The sequence below is a fragment of the Eptesicus fuscus genome, chromosome 18 (genome assembly GCF_027574615.1).
Source record: "Eptesicus fuscus isolate TK198812 chromosome 18, DD_ASM_mEF_20220401, whole genome shotgun sequence".
NCBI lineage: Eukaryota > Metazoa > Chordata > Mammalia > Chiroptera > Vespertilionidae > Eptesicus > Eptesicus fuscus.
The window spans coordinates 45485893-45507664 of record NC_072490.1 but is presented as its reverse complement, the minus strand read 5'-3'; the positions used below and the strand labels follow the sequence as shown (position 1 = coordinate 45507664).

The following is a 21772-nucleotide window of genomic DNA, read 5'->3' as shown; positions in this document are numbered from 1 at the left end:
GGCTGTGGGTGCCGCAATCTTTGAGGGTGTGGCAGTCAGTTAGCATATTCCCTCCTTATTGGCTGTCAATATACCAAGATTGTGGGTTCGATCCCCAGTCAGGGCACATATAAGAAGCAACCAATAAATGCATAAACAACAAATCAATGTTTCCCTTTCTCTCTCTCTTCCTTTCTCTAAAATCTATCAATAAAAAATGTGTTTTTTTTTTCTAAAGTGTAGTTCCTTGAATTATCTAAAATTTATATTTTTATTGAAAGTCTGACTTCTTCATTCTGAACTTTACCACTATGGGGAATAATGGTGGTGTTGATATCCAGACCATATGATGAAAAACTTGGAAACCCATTTCTTTTAAGTTGGTCTATTTAATAAACGTTTTTGAAGACTCTCTGGAACAACTAACTTGATTGATGTTTTTTTCTTGGTTTTAGGAAAGATATGTGGCAAGCTTAATGCCTTTGCAGAAAAGTATTTCTCCATGGAAGGTATAAATATATTAAATTAAATTCCTTTTTGAGTTCTCTAACTGTAATTAACTTCTTTGACCATATACATTTTTAATTTTTAAATATAGTATGTTCTTTTTTTATAGAGTCCACCCCAATTAAGACAATTTCTTCCAGAAGAATTTATGAAAACACTTGAGAAAACAGGACCTCAGTTGACCTCTAGAATAAAAGGCGATTGGATTGGACTTTACCGGTTAGTCTTTTTTACCCATCTGTACAGCTTTGTTTTTATTTTATTGATTTTTTTTACAGAGAGAAAGGGAGAGGGATAGATAGTTAGAAACATCGATGAGAGAGAAACATCGATCAGCTGCCCCCTGCACACCCCATAACTGGAGATGTGCCCGCAACCAAGGTACATGCCCTCGACCGGAATCGAACCTGGGACCCTTCAGTCCACAGACCAACGCTCTATCCACTGACCAAACTAGTCAGGGCCAGCTTTGTTTTTGACAAGAAAAAACAAAAAGCTGGACTTGAACTTATATTCTTTTATTCAAAATTGCATTGTTTCACATGGTTCTTCCAGCTATAGGTAGGAAAGGTATTGAAGAGAGGAAGTAAGTTATAATCAAACTTTGCTGTTTTAAAATTGATTTTTATAGGCATTTTCTAAAATCCCCAAATTTTGATGGTTGGTTCAAGACCCGGCGGAAGGAAATGACCCAGAAATTGGAGGCACTCCATCTAGAAGCTCTTTGTAAAGAGGTTAGAGAACTGCATGTTTGTGTGGTATTAACATTTATTGAAAAAAAATATAAAGTTATCCTTAGAAGCTAGAAGGATATAACTAGTAATAGCTAACTCTTGTGCTATATGCCTAGGACTGTGTAAGGTGCTCTATGTGGAAAATCTCTCTTAATTTTCATAACAGTTCATTGAAGTAGGTGTGTTATGATCTGCATTATGGGACACCTGAGGATTGTTAAGTTAAGTGACTTGCTTCAGATCACGTTACTGCTAAGTAGGGGAGTTAGCAGTGAGCTAAAGCCCACTTGCATTGGCTCATAAGAGCTGTCTGTACATCTCTTCCCTGCTCTGCATTCACTGATCTCAGGTTAGTAGTTTAAAATTGGCTACAGTGGGAGTATTATACCACAGAAATTGGCAAATGCTACAAACCATAGACTTTTTTTGGTTGTTAAATATTTACCAGCATACCACTGGATGGAGTCAGGATCCATATTTTTTCCAGCATGCCTTATTAACCTCTTGCAGTTAACTATTAATAATTTTTCCCTGTATTTGGACTGACTTTATATTCTATAATATAATACTAGACTACTTTAAATTAAGTGAAAATACAAAGGATAGTCTCATTTTCATATGTATTTAGTTTGAGGTGGGCTAGCCTCAGTATTAACTTTCTAATCATAAACTCACAGTGATTGTGATTTTAAGAGAAGGAGTACGTTGCAGACAACCATAAATAAGTCCAGTAAGAGCTTATTTGAAGATACAAAGTTTATATCCAGTATTATATTCATGTTCACAGTTATCTTCATTTTTTAGCCAATGTTCCTTATAAATTAAAATATTCACTATTAGTGGGGGTAGGTAGTACTGATTGTATTTTGAATTGCAGTTTTGTTTTTTCGTGATTGATCTAAAAGGGCTACCTTAGAAAAAAGGTTCTTACATTTTATTTTACTGACAAATATTCAATAATTGTTCTGGCTAATGTTGAAAATTATCTAATTAACATTGTTAGAATATCATGTACAGAATTATTTTTGTGCTGTCATGCTGTATCTGGGATAAATACCCTGTTCTCTTTTTTGTTTCTGTCCTTCTCAGGAGTCTTATCTTTTGAAATAGAGTGGTTTGAAAATTATTTTGAGCACTTAACTGATTTGGGATTTGTTTGTTCTTCTAGGACTTACTTCTCTGGACCCAGAAACACACAGAAGTAGAAACAGTAGACCTTGTATTGAAGCTAAAAAGTAAGCTGGTATGTAGCCGAAACAGCCAAAGATCTGTGAAGATATTTTCTTCGCATTTGAGGTGACAGTCCATGATGTATCACAGATGTAACCTTTTTATTTATTTTTAATTTTTAATTTATTTTATTTATTTACTTTAGAAAAACATCGACTTGTTCCACTTATTTATGCTTCCATTGGTTCATTCTTTTAAATATTTCCCCCATATGTTTTTACTGATTTCAGAGAGAGGAAGGAAGAAGGAGAGATAGATAGAAATTTCAATGATGAAAGAGAATCATCCATTGGTTGCCTCCTGCACACCCCCTCCTGGGAATCGAGCCCACAACCTGGGCATGTGCCCTGACCCAGAATCGAACCGTGACTTCCTGGTTCATGATTAGACACTTAACCACTGAGACACACCAGCCAGGAGATCCAACCTGCAACCTTTGTGTATCAGGATGATGCTCTAACCAACTGAGCTGCCTGGCTAGGCACAGATGTAATCTTTTTAAATGAGAGGACTTGAGATTGATAGTAGACTTGACTGAAAATACTTGATATCTCAAGCAGATCATAATGATATACTTCTGCCTAAGATGGTTCTCTCTCATCTTTGATGTTTCTATCTCTCCCTCTCCCTTCCTCTCTCTGAAATCAATAAAAACATATGGGAAAAAATTTTAAAAGAATCAACCAATGAAAGCATAAATAAGTGGAACAACAAATCGCTGTTTCTCTTTCTAAAGTAAATAAATAAAATAAATTAATAGAAAATAAATAAAAAGGTTACATCTGTGTCACATCATGGACCGTCACCTATATTTTAAAAGTATTTACATGGAGTCTAATGTGCTCTACAAAATCATTGTCACTTATATTTAATACCACATGATAGGCGTTAAGTATTATCAATTTACATGGAAGTCTTTTATTAAGCTCAAACAATATATTGTTTAAATGGCATGTTCTTTTTTTTTTTTTTACAGTTTCTGTAAATTCTGATTGAAGTGTCCAAATCATTAGACCATTAAAAATGTTTATTTAGAAAATATAATGTATTAATACAGACTCAGAGGATAATTTAAATGCTTCCAAATGTTTCTTGTATAGTTGCAGGCTGATCGAGAGCATTTACCTGTGAAACCTGAAACTATGGAAAAGTTACGGGGACACATAGACGCAATTATCTTAGCATTGCCAGAGGACCTACAAAGCATCCTGCTCAAAACAAGCATGACATGACATTTGCCAGGCTTTTCCAGCCAGAAAGGACTGTGCGTGCATCATGAAGCACACTGACATTTCAGCTGGACGACAAAAGAGATCTCCTGGAGTGGAAAATAGCCGTAATGCTAGCTACAGGGTAGAAAGACTATACTGACTGTTTTAGTGCATTATTTTAAAAAATGGATATCTGTGGTGGTTCCACTTTAATCCTGAAACACCGAAAGGCATTTCTATATTTTTAATCATGTTCTAAAGTGCTCTTATGAGAGACCTGTGGGACCATCAGTATAAGTGATTCTAAACTGCAGTGCTGGCATTGCAGATATTTTTTTAAATTGGTGCTGTTTTGCCCAATCATGTTAAAACTCAGGGGGATATAAAAATAACATTCACACTGGTTACCTTCTTAAGAAGAAGGCAAGGACTGAACTGTCTGACTGTAGTTAGAAGTAACTAATGCTTTTGTAGTGCCTTCCGTTGTCCTACATGTTTCACAAAACCTGGCTGCTAGTCTTGAAGCTTTTTCTTAATTATGATATGTAATTATATAAGACATACTTTTGCATAATAATTGCTTAAAAACATGTTTTTTGCCTCCCATCATGTTTAGTAGTGGCATGGTATCCTTCCTCCCCCCTCCCCCAATTGTCATGTAGGTATCGTTTCATTATTTTCTATACTATTTTCAAATTTAATTTTATTAGTTTCTCCAAAGGCAAGAAGGCATCTAATATTAATTATGGAAGAGTTAATTTCCTCTTACCCTTTACTAATTGGTTTCTGTTTAAGTTAATTAGCTTGGATGTTTTTCAAAAACATTCTAATAAACCTCATAATCAGCTATTTTTAAATTGAGCTAGTCTTATTTTAAAGGCATTCATAAACCTTTTATGTGGTAGTTATTTGAGTGACTATAAGATTGATTTTTCAGCATTATTTTTTTATTAGGGTTTTCCCCCTTGAATTTATATTTTTCATTAACACTTACTCTACTGTGTTTGACATGGGAACTTTTGCCTGAATCACTGTTACAGCTATTTTGTTGTTTATTTCTGTTCTGTTTTGTTTTTACTACCTTGCCAAAAATAGAAGATCATAGTTTGGTTTACTTTACCAAAGTTGTTTGGTTTGTGTTTGAATAGGAGTGTCCTGCAAAAGCCAATATTTTAAGGCACACATGACATAGCACATATGTAAATAGCTGCATCTTGAATTACCATCTAAGTATCCAAACTGTGTTTGTAAAAGAAATGGCTTCAGAAGCTATCCTTTTCTGTTAATATAACTACTAAGTGCACTCTCTATCCAAGAAAGGCTCTTTGTGTTTGTAACTGTGGTCTTATACAGTCTCTTGAAGCATACCTCAAAGTCATAGAGCGAATATGGCATTTGAAATAAATCATTTGCCTCAGATCATATGAGTTATTTTGTGAAACAACAATTATCCTTATGGAAAAGGCAACTACTTTTAAATTTCATATCTTTCTGGGAACCTTATTTAGGTATAAATGGTCATCTTATTTTTCAAAAGGTGTATTTTAATAATATCACAATTTATATGCAGTTTGTGACTAGAATTTGAAAGTTGTTAGTGTCATATCAAGGATCTTTTAAATTATACCACTACAGATGTATCATTTCAAGTTTATTTTGCATAGCTAAAGAGTATCAAAGGCTTCCAAGTAGCATAATAATTATCTTTATATTTACTATATTTAACTAAAACCGAACAAATGTTGAAAATCCTATAATACTTAACCTGGTTTATCTATTAATTTCGAATTACTTGTAAAAAATAATTTAAAATTTCATTGGGAACCTGAGAAAGACTGACTGGTAACTTAATTTTTTGTGTGGTTTTCAGAGTTGTTCCCCCACCCCACCCCCTTTTTTTTTGAGAGACATTGCTAAGATCTAAAATCTGCCATTTAATGTTTATCTCCACCAGCATCAGAAGAAATCACTGCTTCAGGGTGTTAAGTAATGCCTAGTGCCTTCTGTTTTCAGTGATAAAGATGTTTTGTGAAGGCATTTATGGTCATTACTGAAAACTGAATTAAAGGCCTTTGATTTTAAAACACTTGAATATCTTGTGTTATTTCTGAGTAAGGTTGGAAAGCTTGAAAAAAATGCACTGTAAATGAAATGAGTATTATGTGATTCCTTTTACTTTCTAAAGTACTTGTTTAAATTCAAATGAAAACCTTCTTTTTGTTCACTTCACTAGGAACAGGTGAATAGTCCAGTTTAATAACAGACAGATCAACTAAGTGATCTCATAGTCTTCTTATCAATGTATTGATTATGAAATGTCCTGATGAAAAACATTTAGCTTAATAATCTAGGTATTGTTAGATTGTCCTTTGCCACCTTTTCTAACTTTAAATCTCAAATTACTTTTATTTCTTCCTTTCTAAAAGTGGCAAGTTATGATACCACTCTTTGGATTTTAATTTATTTATTAACTAGAGGCCCGGTGCACGAAATTTGTGCACAGGGTTGGGGGGGGGGGGCGGTGTCCCTCAGCCCAGCCTTCACCCTCTCCAATCTGGGATCCCTCTCACAATCCAGGACTACTGGCTCCCAACTGCTCACCTGCCTGCCTTCCTGATTGTCCCTAACCGCTTCTGCCTGTCAGCCTCATCACCCCCTAACCACTCCCCTGCCAGCCTGTTTTCCCCTAACTGCCCTCCCCTGCAGGCCCGGTCCCCCCAACTGCTCTCCCCTGCAGGCCTGGTCGCCCCCAACTTCCCTCTGCCGACTTGGTCACCCCTAACTGCCCTCCCCTGCTGGCTTGATCCCCCCCCAACTGCCCGCCCTTGCAGGCCTGATCCTCCCCAGCTGCTCTCCCCTGCAGGCCTGGGCCCCTCCCAACTGCCCTTCTCTGCAGGCCTGGTCGCCCCCAACTTCCATCCTCTGCCAGTTTGGTCACCCCTTACTGCCCTCCCTTGCAGGCCTGGTCCCTCCCAACTGCGCTTCCCTGCTGGCCATCTTGTGGTGGCCATCTTGTGTCCACATGGGGGCAGGATCTTTGACCACATGGGGGCAGCCATCTTGTGTGTTGGAGTGATGGTCAATCTGCATATTACTCTTTTATTAGATATGATAAAGGCCTGGTGCACGAGTGGGGGCCAGCTGGTTTGCCCTGAAAGATGTTCCGAACCAGGGTGGGGGTTCCCTTGGGGTGTGGAGTGGCCTGGGCAAGGGGCCTGTGGTGGTTTGCAGGCCATCCACGCCCCCTGGCAACCCAAGAGGAGGCCCTGGTATCTGAGGTTTATTTATCTTCTACAATTGAAACTTTGTAGCCTGGAGCAGAGCCAAGCCTCCTGCTTGCTCTGTGGCTGCCGCCATTTCTGTTTGGATTTATGTATCTTCTATCATTGAAACTTTGTAGCCTTGAGTGGAGGCCTAGGCCGGCAAGGGCAGGTGGAAAGCTTGGCTTCCTCCATTGCTGGGGAAACCCAAGCCTCCCTCCTGCTCTCTATGGCCAGAGCCATCTTGGTTGGGTTTATTTGCAAATCAGGTGGCTCCTGATTGGCTGGTGGGCGTGGCTTATGGGTGTAGCAGAGTGATGGTTAATTTGCATATTACTTTTATTAGATAGGATATTAAAATACATTGGCATGGCCGGTGTGGCTCAGCAGTTGAGCATTGATCCAGGAACCAGGAGGTTGCCAGTTTAATTCCCAGTCAGGGCACATGCCCAGGTTGCAGGCTCGATCACCAGTGGGGGTTTTGCAGGAGACAGCCAAATGATGATGCTCCTCTTTCATCAGTGTTTCTATGTCTCGATCCTTCTCCCTTCATTTCTCTCTAAAAACCAATAAAAACATTTTAAAATAATAATAATAAAATATATTGGATATCACTCCTTTTTAAAGTTACTGGATAATATCCTTCAAAGGATACTATGAAATGTTTTAGTATATTTAAAAGATGCCATTAAAATATTGTCCTTTTGTTTTCTCTTGCTCATACCAATTCATTTGTTTTTATATACCCAAATTTTACTAACTTGCAAAGATTAGTCCTCTAAAAACAGATAGTTGAGTAAGACAGAAAGCTTCTCTAAGTATGGATAAATGTTATTTAAATAACAAAATATATTAACTCAATAATGACTAAATTTTGAGTAATTTGATAATGCTTCATATATCTAAATATATTTATATGCCATTTACAACTTGGTTGAATTGTGGTGTTTATTATACAAATAGAAATTGGCATTTGTTAATAAAACAACATCTAGAAAAATTTTCTAATTACAATTTCCTGTTTGTTTGAAATAGATAAAGCTATTTGATACAAGATACAGAATCATGATTCCTAAAATTTTCTTTTAAAAAATATTTTTATTGATTTCAGAGAAGAGGGAGAGAGATATAGAAACATCAGTGATGAGAGAGAATCATTGATTGGCTGCCTCCTGCATGCCCCTCACTGGGAATCAATCAAGCCTGCAACCTGGGCATGTGCACTGACCAGGAATCGAACCGTGACCTCCTGGTTCATAGGTGGACATTCAACCGCTGAGCCACGCTGGCTGAGCATGATTCCTAAAATTTAACCAATTTTAGAAAAGCAAGTTTTAACTTGATGATTGGTTAATGAAATAGGTTTCTGACATTTATTTTGCAGTGATAACATTGCCTATCACAAGGGCTTCTTACGGTATACACAAATGTTGGGGGAAAAAGATGGCAGTAGAATTCTAATGTATCTTATTTTCCAGTGTTATTTCTTTGCTTTGAACACCAACCTTTCTCTGCTACCCATTACTTGAATGACTTTCTCCAAATTAAGGTTAGTGTTGTCTAGTAATCATAGGTTTCATTCCATTTTACTAGCGTCATTACTAGGCTTGGGTTCTTCTGTTTATTGCCTTCTCATTTATTTTTTGTCATAATACCATTTAGGCTTAGCCATTAGAAAGCTAAACTTTGTGAATCCTTCATCTTATTTCCTGTCTCATGTTTTTTCATAGCCACCAGTCTGAGTATATCCTACCCGATAAAGAGGGAATATGCTAATTGACCCTCACACCATTGCAAAGATGGCAGCGCTCACAGCCAATAAGAAGAGAATATGCTAATTGACTACCCCGCCCTCAAAGATGGCGGTGCCCACAGCCAATAAGGAGGGAATATGCTAATTGCTGCCACACCCTCATAGATGGTGGCACCCATAGCCATAACATGGCAACACCCAGTCCCCTCAGCCCCTCTGGGGCGCCTGCCTCCAGAGTCCCCCAGTCCCCTCAGCCCTCCAGTTGCCCAGGGCCGCCGGAGGCTCAGGTAACCAGGGCCGGCTGAGGTTTGCGCTGCTGGCAGTGGCAGCAGCAGAGGTGTGATGGGGCATCGCCTTCCCCTGATTACCTGATTGTTGGGTCGCCTCCGGCCCCTCAGGGCTTCCAGACTGTGAGAGGGGACAGGCCAGGCTGAGAGACCCCTCCTCCAGTGCAGGAATTTTCATGCACTGGGCCTCTAGCTGTAATATAAATTGCTTCAGATTGATTGAGATACTTTTTGAAAAATAGTAACTTTATATTCCAGAATTGTCATACTTACTATTAAGTGAATTGAATTTTAGATTTCAGTAGGAAACTATTAAAATGTTGGTTTTAATCTAATGTAATGGGTAAATATTTTTTAGTTAGTGGCTTTGGTGATAGAATCCAGAAATTTGTATTTTTAAAAACTAGCTTTATTGAAGTATAATTGACATACAATAAACTGAACATACTTCAAGTGCACAGTTTGATGTTTTAACATTTGAATACACCCATAAGACCATCACCACAGTCAAGATAAGAACATATTTGTCTCCCCTCAAAAATTCCCTCCTGCTCCTTTGCACTCCTTCCTGCCTCCTCCCAAAACCACTGATCTGTGTTCTGTTACTACAGATTAGTTTTTTATTTCTAGAGTTTTACATAAATGGAATCATACAGTGCTTTTTTGGTCTGACTTTTCCTCCCGATTTTTTTTGTTTTGTTTTGGTTAATCCTCACCTGAGAATATTTTTCCATTGATTTTTTTTTTTCAGGGATGGAAGAAAGAGGGAAAGATAGAAATATTGATGTGAGAGAAACACATTGATTGGTTGCCTCCTGCATTCGCCCTGACCAGGGCCCAGGCTAGGGAGGAGCCTGCAATCAAGGTAAATGCCCTTGACCGGAATCAAACTCAGGACCCTTTGGTTCACAGGCAAATGCTCTATCCATTGAGCCAAACCGGCTATGGCTTCCTCCCCCTTCTTGATAATACAATATTTCATTCTTTCTGTCAAACCCAGAGCCATCTGCTTTTCCTATGCTGCCTAGGAATGATAGGAAAAGGAACATACAGGGCACATGAAACTTGGGATAAAGAACTATGGAAGGTGCAAAGGGCTTCTTAACATGGCAAAGAGGATGGAAAAGACTACCATCAAGAAAAACAGCCCCATGTACTCTAGAAGATGACAAAGCCCAGAATGGTGTAGGAGAAAAGCTGTTGCTCCAGAGAAGAGTTCCTGGCAGAACCAATGCAGAGGCTCCCAAACACAGTTCCAGGCCCAGACCCAGAGCCTGCCACTCCTACTGGGGCAGTGCAGTCGTAGTGAACTCGGCTGCTGTGTTAAGATCCCTTGAGATGGCGCTGGTCTGGGAGTTATGGCTAGGGATACGTGGGAAAAGTGAGGTCAGGAGATAGGAGGCTGCCAAACTCCTGTGGTTCTCATCTATTAGTGTCTCAGATCATTTCAGCACTGCTGCAGAGTGGTTGGCTCAGCAGCTGAGAAGTGCTCCTGACCAGGGAGGAGGTGGAGATAAATTTGGTACGGAGTATATTTTCAGGGAATGAAGGGCTGTGGCAGGAGAGCTGCTCTCAATGCAGAGAGCAGTCTTTTTTCACTCAGCATAATGATTTTGAGATTCATTCATGTTGCATGTACCAACAGTTCATTATTTTTATTGCTTTTATATGGCTACTAGAGGCCCGGTGCACAAATTTGTGCACATTGAAAGGAAATTGATTAGAAGAAATATTTTAGAGGCCGGGGAGGGACCTCGGGAGGTTGGCTCCAGGGCATGTCTTAACATGATACCATCTCGCCCAGTCCCGATCAGCCAGACCCCAGCAGCAAGCTAACCTACCAGTCGGAGCATCTGCCCCCTGGTGGTCAGTGAGCGTCATAGTGACTGGTTGAGCAGTCAACTGAACGGTCGTCGGACACTTAGCATATAGGCTTTTAGATAGATAGATAGATAGATAGATAGATAACACAAATATCTACTCACCTGTTGATATTTGGGTTGTTTCTAGTTTTTGGCTGTTACAAATAAAGCTACTGTGAACACTTTTGTACAAGTCTTTGTATGGATCATATATATCCTCTTACCATAGAAATTCCTAGAGTGATATGAGTGGGATGGCTAGATCATATGGTAGGTAAATGTTTAACTTTTAAAGAAACTGCCAAACTATGTTTTCAAAGTGTTTGTACTAATTTGTTTCCACCAGCTGAGTATGAGAAAGTTCCAGTTTCTGTACATCCTAGCCAACACTTGGTATGGTCAGCCTTTTTAATTTTAGCTATTCTAATAGGCTTATAATGCTATCTCATTGAGATTTTAATTTGCATTTTTCCAGTGACCTGTGATGTTGAACATTTTTTTCATGAGCTTATTAGTCACTTGTATATGTTCTTTGGTAAAGTGTTAATATATTTTGCTCATTTTAAAAATTGAGTTGTCGCCGAAACCGGTTTGGCTCAGTGGATAGAGCGTCAGTCTGCGGACTGAAAGGTCCCAGGTTCGATTCCGGTCAAGGGCATGTACATTGGTTGCGGGCACATCCCCGGTAGGGGGTGTGCAAAAGGCAACTGGTCGATGTTTCTCTCTCATTGATATTTCTAGCTCTCTGTCCCTCTCCTTTCCTCTCTGTAAAAACTCAATAAAATATATTAAAAAAATAAATAAATAAATAAATAAATAAATAAATATTGAGTTGTTTAATTTCTAAAGGTTGAGTTTAGAGAATTTTCTTATGTATCAAGTTCCTTTTCAAATATATAGTTGGCAAAGATTTTTCCCAATTGTGAGTTTTTTTCAGTTTCATGTGTCTTTTGAAGAAGTTTATGAATTTCTGCACAAATGTCTGCTTGGCTTTTGATTGTGATTGTATTAAACCTATTGGTAAATTGGGGTAACAAATTAATGTTGTTCTCTGGTGCGTGAACAAAGTATGTCTCTCCATTTAAGTCTTTTTTAATTTTAGCAATATTTTGTATTTCTGAATACAAAAAGTTTTCAGGATAAAAATCTTTCACATCTGTCAAATTTATCCCTCAGCCTATTGTATATTTGATGCTATAAATGATACCATTTTTTAAAACTTCAGCTTTCAATTTTTCATTCAACTATTCAGTTCAAAATACTAGTAGATAGTTTATATTTATACTGATCTTGTAGACTGCAATATTTCCCACTAAGTTCTGTTTTAGTGGCATGCCATAAATTCTGATATTTTATATTTCTTTTCATTCAGTTCAGAATACCTTATTTACTTTTGGATTTCCTTGATCCATGGATTATTTAGAAATGTTATTTACTTATCCAAATAGTTGTATATCTTCTAATTTAAAAAAAATTAAATAATTTTTATTTTTATTGATTTCAAAGAGGAAGGGAGAGGGAAAGAGAGATAGAAACATCAATGATGAGAGAGAATCATTGATCGGATGCCTCCTACATGCCACCCACTGGGGATCAAGCCCACAACCCCAGGCTTGTGCCCTGACCAGTAATTGAACTGTGACCTCTTAGTTCATAGGTTGATGCTCACCCACTGAGCCACACCAGCCAGGTGCCAAAATGTTTTTGTTACTGATTTCTAACTTTATTACACGGTGGCTTGAGAACATACTTGTTATGATTTGAATCCTTGTAAATTTATAAAGTTTTGTTTTATGGCCCAGAATATGGTTTATCTTGGTAAATGTTCTGGGTACACTTGTGAATAATGTATATTTTGCTGTTGTTGGGTGGAATGTTTTATAAAGGTTAGACAGGTCAAGTTTGTTTATGTCCTTGCTGATTTTCTTTTTTTAAATATATTCTTTATTTATTTCAGAGAGGAATGGAGAGGGAGAGAGAGATAGAAACATCAATGATGAGAGAAAATCATTGATTGGCTGCCTCCTGTATGCCCCCTACTGGGGATCAAGCCCACAACCCGGGCATTGTGCCCTTGACCAGAATCAAACCCGGGATCCTTCAATCTTCAAGCTGACACTCTATCCACTGTGCCAAACTGGCTAGGGCTGCCCTTGCTGATTTTCTGCCTACTTGTTCTAATTAGAGGTTAGTAAAATCTCTTGATTATAATTGTAGATTTGTATATTGTTCTGAAATCTACTTGGTGTGATATTAATAGAACTCCAGCTTTCTTTTGACTAGTGTTAGCATGGCATAGCTTTTTCATCGCTTTATTCTTAACCTATTTGTGACTTTATATTTAAAAACTTTTCTTGTAGGTAGCATATAGTTCTTGCTTTCTTAACCAATCAGACAAAATTTGCTTTTTAATTTACACCATTTACAATGAATATGATTGATATGGTTAGATTTGAATCTATTATCTTGCTATGTTTTCTATTTGTCCTATCTTCTGTTTATTTCCCTTTTCCTTCTTATCTGACTTATTTTGAACCAATAGAATATTTTTATGATGTCATATCTCCTTTGTGAGATTACTAGGTATAACACTTCATTATTTTAAGATTTGTAGTATAGTATACATTTTTAACTTACCGGATTACCTCTAGTGATATTATGCCATTTAATATATAGAATAAGAATGTACAATAGTGTTCTTATTTTTCTTTGCAGACTTTATATTCTTGTTCATGAGTTTTACATGTTATAAATTCCATAATACATTGTTATTTTTGTTTAATTTTTTAAAGTTTTAAATAGTAAGAAAAATTCTTGCATATACGTTCTTATATTGAACCTTTTCAGTGTTTTTATTTCTCTGCATAGATCAATATGGTATAATTTTCCTTAGAGCTGAAGAACTTCCTTTTAACATATTTTGTAGTTCAGATTTGCTGTCAATGCATTCTCTCAACTTTTGTGGTCTGAAAATATCTTTATTTTGCCTTCTTTTTCAAATGTGTTTTTGCTGGATATAGATTTCTAGGCTGTCCCCCTTTTTCAGTATTTTAAAATGTTGCTCCACTGTCTTTTTACTTGTATATTTCCAGTAAGAAGTATGTCATATTATCTTGGTTCCTAGGTAGTTAGTTAATAAGTCTATTTTTCTCTGGCTCTTTTAAGATTTTTCTCTTTATCGCTAATTTTGAGTTATTAGATAATAATATGCTTTGGTATAGTTTTATTTATGTTTCTTGGGCTTTTACCTCACTGAGTTTCTTGATCTTGGATATACAGTTTTATAGTTGTCATTAAAGTTGGAAATGTTTTGGCCATTATTTTTTCAGGTTACTTTTTCTGTCCTCTGTCCGTCCCTTCTTTCAGTTACTCATGTATTAGACTGCCTGAGGAACTACAGCTCACTGATGCTTTTCATGTTTCTTATTTACTCTTTTTATTTAATTTTGGAGAGTTTCTATTGCTATGCCTTTAAGTTCATTTATCTTTCCCTCTGTATTGTCTAGTCTGCCATTAATTCCATTTGTTATTTGTCATCTCAGACATTGTAGTTTTTATTTCTAAAAGCTTGGTTTGTTTTTATGTCTTCCATGTTTCTGCTTGAGATAATATCTGTGTCGGTTCGGAGTTGGTTTCGATGATTATCTCATTATTATGGGCCATGTGTTTCTGCTTCTTTGCATGCCTTGTCTTAGGTAAGATGCTAGACTTTTACCTTGTTGGGTATTGGATATTTTTGTATTCTTATACATCTTCTTGAGCTTTGTTCTAGATTGCAGTTAATTTTGTCAGGCCCAAAACAGTGCTCAGTCTAGAATTAATTATTCTTCACTACTGAGGCAAGACCTTCTTGAGTACTCTACCCACTGTCCCATGAATTATGAGTTTTTTTCAGTCTGGCTGGTGGGAACAGGCATTGTTCCCAACCAAGCCTGGGCACTGTTCCATTTGATTATTTCTTATGGTTCTGTGCTTTGGGTAGTTTCCTCATATGCATGTACTAACCAGTTCTCTGCTGAATCTTTCAGGGGAGCCCTCTGCAGATTTCTTTCTGTACAGGGGTTTTTCTTTCTATGCTATTCTCTTTGTAATTCTCTCCTAAAGTTTGGTTTCCCCAGACTGTCAGCTCAGAGTTTACCAAGCTCCCCCTCTGCTCCCTCTTTCTATGCTGTGGCCTAGAAACATTCTTGGGGCAGTAAACAGGCAATCTCAGGCTAAGGGCTCAATGCATTTGTTTTCCGTCTTTAGGAATCATTGCCCTGCACTGCCTGGTGTTCACTGTCTTCAAAAATCATTGTTTCTTATCTTTTATTTGGTTTGTTTTGTTTTCATTTTATGTGAGAAGGTAAATCTGGTCAATGTAACTTGATCTTGACTAGAAGCAAAAAGTCCAGCAATATGATTTTAACAAGCCCTCCACGTAATTCTGATACATGTTAAAGTTTAAGAACCATATAGATATATAAATTTAATGTTAGGTGATTATTCACTAACATTATAAATCATTCGCCATGAAGACAGGATTATATGAGTCAGTAAATCTAATTTTTGGAGAAAAAAACACTTTTGTTTGTAAATCCTCTCATTTCTATGTTTTTTAATTTTTTTTATTGATTAAGGTATTACATGTGTACATATCTTCCCATTGCCCCCCTACCCCACTCCCATACATGCCCTCACCCCCCAGTGTCTTGCGTCCATTGGTTATGCTTATATGCATGCATACAAGTCCTTCGATTGATCTCTTATCTACCCCCTCTTCCCAACCTTCCCGCTGCAATTTGGCAGTCTGTTTGATGCTTTACTGCCTCTGTATCTATCCTTTGTTCATCAGGTTATAATGTTCTTTATTATCCATAAATGAGTGAGATCATGTGGTATTTTTCTTTCATTGATTTCTGTGTTTTGTAGCATTGAAAATATGTCAAACATTTCAATTACTGTAAGACATTTCAAACATGTGTACAGATGGGAGATTTGGGCAAGGAGAGGAAGAATTTGTAAAATGACCTTATTTCATTAATGTTGCTATGGTACAAAGTTGTCTTTTAGCTTTAACCTATCTAATGATTTCTCTAGCCATGAAACTATTATAAATGTTAGATGGTAAATACAAATCTTAGTAGAATTAGTGGCCTCAAGATATATTCCCATTATAAAATCATTCTGCTTTAAAGAATTCAGAAAAAAAAACAGAGTACCAGTTCTTCTGGAAGTTAGGAATGTGATTGCTATGAATCCTTTGAAGGAAACTAGTCAAGGAGTTATATTCCTTGTTTTTAAAAAGTTTCCTGCCAGAAACTAAAACAGGTTAAGGGGGAATATTTTAAATTAGGGAAGTAGGTGAATGTTGACTTAGTCAAGTCAGGCAGACTTTATACTCTTCCACGTTAGCAGTGTTTACCCAAATTATTAAAAAGCAAATAAAACCCTCCTAGGAAAGATGAGGGCATAGATCCAGTTATACAGACTTTCCCACAATATCAAATGGAATAAACAAAACTTTTAAAATAAAGAACTAGTAAAAGGCACTGAAACTAGGGGCAGGTCTTAACCTCATGGCAGAGGCTTAAGTGTCTGAGAAGTAACAGATTGGGCAAAACCGAAGACTCAGGGAATTCGCATACCACTCCCCTCCTGGGAGAGAAAATGGGTGGATAAGACTCTTCATAGAAGCACAGATACTCTTTCACTATTGCAGGTAAATAACAATGTCCAGAGAACGTGAACTTTAAACAAGATCAGTGATAAGTTGTCAGATAATGAGATAAAAATGGAGTTTACAAAGGTTGGGGTGGGGTGGGGAATAAGGGCAAAAATTACACTATTATACAACAAGTGGACTAGAAACAGCTGAGTAATTCTTGCAGAGAACAAAGGAAATGACATGGATTAAATTGTTTAGAGGATCAAATGGGATATAAGTACAATGCTTGGCAGATAGTAAGTGTTCAATAACATTTATTGTTGCTAGTAAATATTAGCACTATTTTAGAACACATACTTTCAAGTGCTTTGAAAATGTCAAAAGAAGTTTTACAGTTTACTTAAGAAGCTGCCCAAGGTCTAATTTGAATGGGACATAAACAATCAACAAAAACATTACATTATTAAATTTAAAGGACTGGAACAAAAATACACAAAAGATGTGGTACATTTATACAACGGAATACTATGCAGATGTAAAAAAGAAGGATCTCTTACCCTTTGAGACAGCAGGGACGGACCTGGAGAGTATTATGCTAAGCGAAATAAGCCAGTCAGAGAAAGACAAGTATCACATGATCTCACTTAATATGTGGAATCTAATTAACAAAATAAACTGATGTATAAAATAGATCCAGAGACATGGAACAGACTAACAAATCTCAGAGAGTAGGGGGTGGAGGGGCAGTGGGAAGAGATTAACCAAAGAACTTATATACGTATATGCATAACCCATGGACACAATAGTATGGTAGAGGCTGTGTGTGTGTGTGTGTGTGAGAGAGAGAGAGGGAGGGAGGGGTTAATGGGGGGAAAAAGGGAACATCTGTTATACTTTCAACAATAAAGATTTTAAAAATTGGATGATGAAAACATATCCCTAGTGTAGTGTGTTATTTATGAGCTTTAACATAACATGCTTTAACATAACATTTTCCTCAAATTTGTCAGGATTAAATGAAGTATAGGACTTAGTACATGACAAGTGATTAATAAACAATAGCATTTCCCCCCTTCTGGGACTCAATTTTCTCATTTTAAAAAATAAGAAAGCATTATTAAGTATAATGGTTAAGGGTACTGACATCAGAAGACATGGGTTCTTATCTCAGTTCTGCTTATTATCTGAGACCTTGGGCAGGTTACTTAACCTCTCTGACCCTGACTTTCCCTATCTTTACCATAGAGACATTTTAGTTGGCCATTGACATCCTGTTTTATAACTTCCATTGGCCACTTAATAAGTAGCACCTCTTAAATGGAAATCTGAAAAATTATTTTATCTTTTTATTTTTGGTTTAGGATTTAGAAGCTAGAGGTGGAGGTCAGAGTTTTTTCCATCTATTTTACTTAAGTAAAGAGAAAACATGAATGAAAATTTAGAAGAAGGCGATTCATTTTCATTTGTCTTGAGAAACAGAGTCAGTTTGAAATTGTCTTAAGGAATTCTATATAAAACTGAAAAAATTATTTTAAGGACTTCTATATAAAACTGAAAACATAAAGGCTACTTAAAGACTACAGATTTTTTTTTTTTTAAATCTAGCAAGCTTCCAAAATGCAATTTTAAGTTACTCAACTGTTAAGCAACTCTTCACATGTATCTCCAGTACAAAGGAAGGTTCTTCTCAAGGGAGACAGTCTGTAATTGCATTTAACAACAACAACAACAAAAGATTAACTAGGAAAATGTGGGGGTCTCTCAGGTAATTGCGAGTCTTTAAGTTATTACAAAATAAATAGTATTTTGCTTCACCCCAGTAATAAACATTTCTATTAAATTGCTTAAACAGTTTAAAAGTGTAAGTGCAGAAAACAGATTGCTTTCCCTTTGCATTTTCTTGGTGGTGTTCTTTAAATGTTGTATATTTAATTACATTTAATTTTTGGAAAGTTTTAAAAAAGGCAGGATAAACTCATTGTAGAGTCCAAAATAGCTTTATCTTATATGCACCTGAATAAAGAAGTTTTTGCTCTGGATTGCCCAGGGTCACTACTGAGAAATGAGTTTCTAAAGGGTAGTTCTACCAAATGGAGCTTTACTTAACAGGCTGTCAACAATACAAAACAGCTTACTCTTTTTGAACTTTGCAGGTTTTTCTTATTCAACCCCATTCTGCAGAATGCACCAGTTGGAACAAGCAACTACAGAACACCTAGAATGCCACTGTTAGGAAAAAAGATTAAATCTTTATCCTGGCAATGGGTCTAATTTCTCTCCTAATTTATCATTGTGAATTTATGAAATGTAGCAAAGCAAAAGCAAAATTAGAATATCTGGGCTAGTGATCAGTGAGGGAAACAAAGGGAGATTTAAATATTACTTTTTAAAAAAGATTGATGCTTCCAATTTTCTCCATTACAAACAATTCTGTAATGAACTTCTTACAAGTAACACATAGCAAACTTGAGGGAAATTTTCCTTACATCAAATTCCTGGAAGTGGAATTTTTGAATCAAAGAGTATACATGTTTCACAATTTGACAGATAAGTTAAATAAGTTATTTTACAGGCATACAATGGAATGCAGCCCTTAAAAAGAATGAGTTAAATCTAAAGTACTGATATTTTTAAATGTCCACAGTATATTATTAAATCGTAAAAGGAGTTACTTCACACTGTAAAATCCCATTAACATTTATATAAAGATGTTAGTATTTCAGAGAGGAAAATCTGGAAGAATATATGTCAAAGACTGATTAACTCATTCATCAAATTTGAAGATTACTTTTTACATTATGTAAGTAGTGCATTGGTAAATTCATCTTGTAAAAATAAATTTAATACAGATGCACAAACACTGTACCAAAATGTTCAAAAAGTTTTATTCATAAAAGCCCAAAACTTTAAACAATCCAACGCTCATCAACTGGTGAATGAATAGAAAAATTTGGTATCTCCACACAATGGAATACTACTTAGCAATAAAAGAAAAATAAACTATTGATGTATGATATAACTTGGATTAATCTCAAAATCATTATGCTAGGAGAAAGAAGCCACACACAAAAGACCACATGATTTCATTTATATGAAATTCTGGAAAGGGCAAAGATACAGTGTTAGCAGATCAATGGTGGGCTCGGGCTGGAAGTGAGGATGACTTATGAAGGAGTATGAAGGGACTTTTGGGGGGCAATAGATATGATTGATAGCATGATTCTGGTGTTGGCTACATTACTATATACATTTGTTAAAGTTTATCAAATTGTATATTTAAAATAGGTGAACTTTATTGCATGTAAATTTAATACATGTAGATTTTTTTTAAATACCCACTTTTATTTTTATTGATTTCAGAGAGGAAGGGAGAGATAGAAACATCAATGATGAGAGAATCATTGACCAACTTCCTCCTGCAGGCCCCACACTGGGAATTGAGCCCACAACCCGGGCATATGCCCCTACCAGGAATCGAACCGTGATTTCCTGTATCATAGCTCAATCACTGAGCCAGGCTGGCTGGGCTTAATAAAGTGGATTTTTAAAGTACAGATAAAGCTCTCTTTTGACTACCACTCCCAAACCAGGTTCCCTCAGGCTCTGGGAAGGCTCCCTCCTCTCTCTATACAGGTTAAACAGGTAACCACTAACTATCACTGTTACAGATTCTACTTCAAAGTTCTTGTGCATTTACACATACACCCGGGGAAATCTACACTTTTATATTACTTTACAGTACTGTCATTATTTGGATTTTTCCACTAATTGTATCTTGGAGATCTTTTCATTAGAATTTATAGTTCTACATCATTCTAATTCTTGATAGTATCCCATAGAATAGATATACTATAGTTTATTTACCAACCCTCTATCATTTAACCATATATGAGTGTCATGGTGTGCCAAATCCAGGGATCTGGATGCACTTATCAGGCGGAAGGGTCTCGCTAAAGTCTGACTGGAAGTGACAAAGCGAGGCATTGCGGGACTTTGTCCCCCAGTACGCCTTGCTAATGAAATATAAAAACGGACTAGCCATGGCTGGGTGATTCAGTTGGATGTTGTGATTCATCAAAAAGGTTGCGGGTTCAATTCTCATTCAGGGTTCATACCTAGGTTGTGGATTCATCCCTGGTCAGGGCGCTTACCAGGGAGGCAACCCACGGATGGACATTTCTCCTACTGATGTTTCTCTCTTTCCCTCTTCCTCTCTCTCTCTCAAAAACAAAACAAAACAAAACAACACACACACACACACACACACACACACACACCTTTGGGTGAGGATTAAAAAAACACACACACACAAAACAGACTAGAGTCCTGCCTTTTGGTTTGTTTTTAAAATTTTTTTTTTTTTTTTGCCGAAACCGGTTTGGCTCAGTGGATAGAGCGTCGGCCTGCAGACTCAGGGGTCCCAGGTTCGATTCCGGTCAAGGGCATGTACCTTGGTTGCGGGCACATCCCCAATAGGAGGTGTGCAAGAGGCAGCTGATCGATGTTTCTCTCTCATCGATGTTTCTAACTCTCTATCCCTCTCTCTTCCTCTCTGTAAAAAATCAATAAAAAAAAATATTTTTAAAATTATTTTATTTTTTGGTTAACAACTTTGCCATACAATTCCTCATTCAAATTTTGTAATTCACTAGTTCCAGTAATTCATACAGCCATGTAACCATTACCACCATCAATTCCAGAACATTTTCATCACCTCAAAAAGAAACCCTCCACCCTTTAGCTGTAATCCCCAAGCCTCCCATCCTTCCTAGCCCCAAGCAACCACAAATCTGTCTCCATAGATTTGCCTGCTCTGAACTCTTCATACAAATGGAATCATAGAATATGTGGTCCTTTGTGACTAGATTTTTTCCCCACTTAGTATAAATTTCTCAAGGCTTATCTAGTTTGTAGTATATGTCAGTGCTTTATTCCTTTTTGTTGTTGAATAATATTCATTGTATGAATGTACTACATTTTGTTTACTCACTAGTTGGACATTTGAGTCATTTCCACTTTGGGCTACTATATCCTACATAATAAAAGGGTAATATGCAAATTAACCATCACTCTGCTACGCCCACGATTGGGCCGGAGGGAGGCACGGGGGGAGGGACTTGGGGTGGCCGATTGGGCCGGCGGGAGGAGCGGGGGGCGGGGACCGGGACTTGTGGTCCCCGCCCCCCGTGCCTCCTGCCGGCGCAATCGGCCGCCACGCCGCTGAGCGGGGACCGATGGGGCCGGCAGAAGGCGCGGGCGGCGGGACTCTGGGTGACCAATCACGCTGGCAGGAGGTGCGAGC

At 37.2% G+C, this 21772-nt stretch overlaps 1 protein-coding gene and 1 pseudogene across 2 annotated transcripts in view; one reads left to right on the top strand and one right to left on the bottom strand.

The window, feature by feature from the left end:
- The window catches only part of DENND6A (DENN domain containing 6A), a 50329-nt gene extending 44582 nt beyond the window's left edge, over positions 1 to 5747 (top strand). The window contains exons 16-20 of one of the 2 annotated variants that reach the window (XM_054729953.1): positions 435 to 488; positions 596 to 705; positions 1118 to 1220; positions 2389 to 2463; positions 3551 to 5747. In XM_054729953.1, coding sequence (XP_054585928.1) covers positions 435 to 488; positions 596 to 705; positions 1118 to 1220; positions 2389 to 2463; positions 3551 to 3682 — 474 coding nt within the window. In that variant the 3' untranslated portion in view covers positions 3683 to 5747. The remainder of the gene's footprint in view (positions 1 to 434; positions 489 to 595; positions 706 to 1117; positions 1221 to 2388; positions 2464 to 3550) is intronic. The other variant, XM_054729954.1, reaches the window with a different exon arrangement.
- Positions 5748 to 10039: 4292 nt separating this feature from the next.
- On the bottom strand, positions 10040 to 20454 carry LOC129147174 (ATP synthase F(0) complex subunit C2, mitochondrial-like; annotated as a pseudogene).
- Positions 20455 to 21772: the final 1318 nt, after the last annotated feature.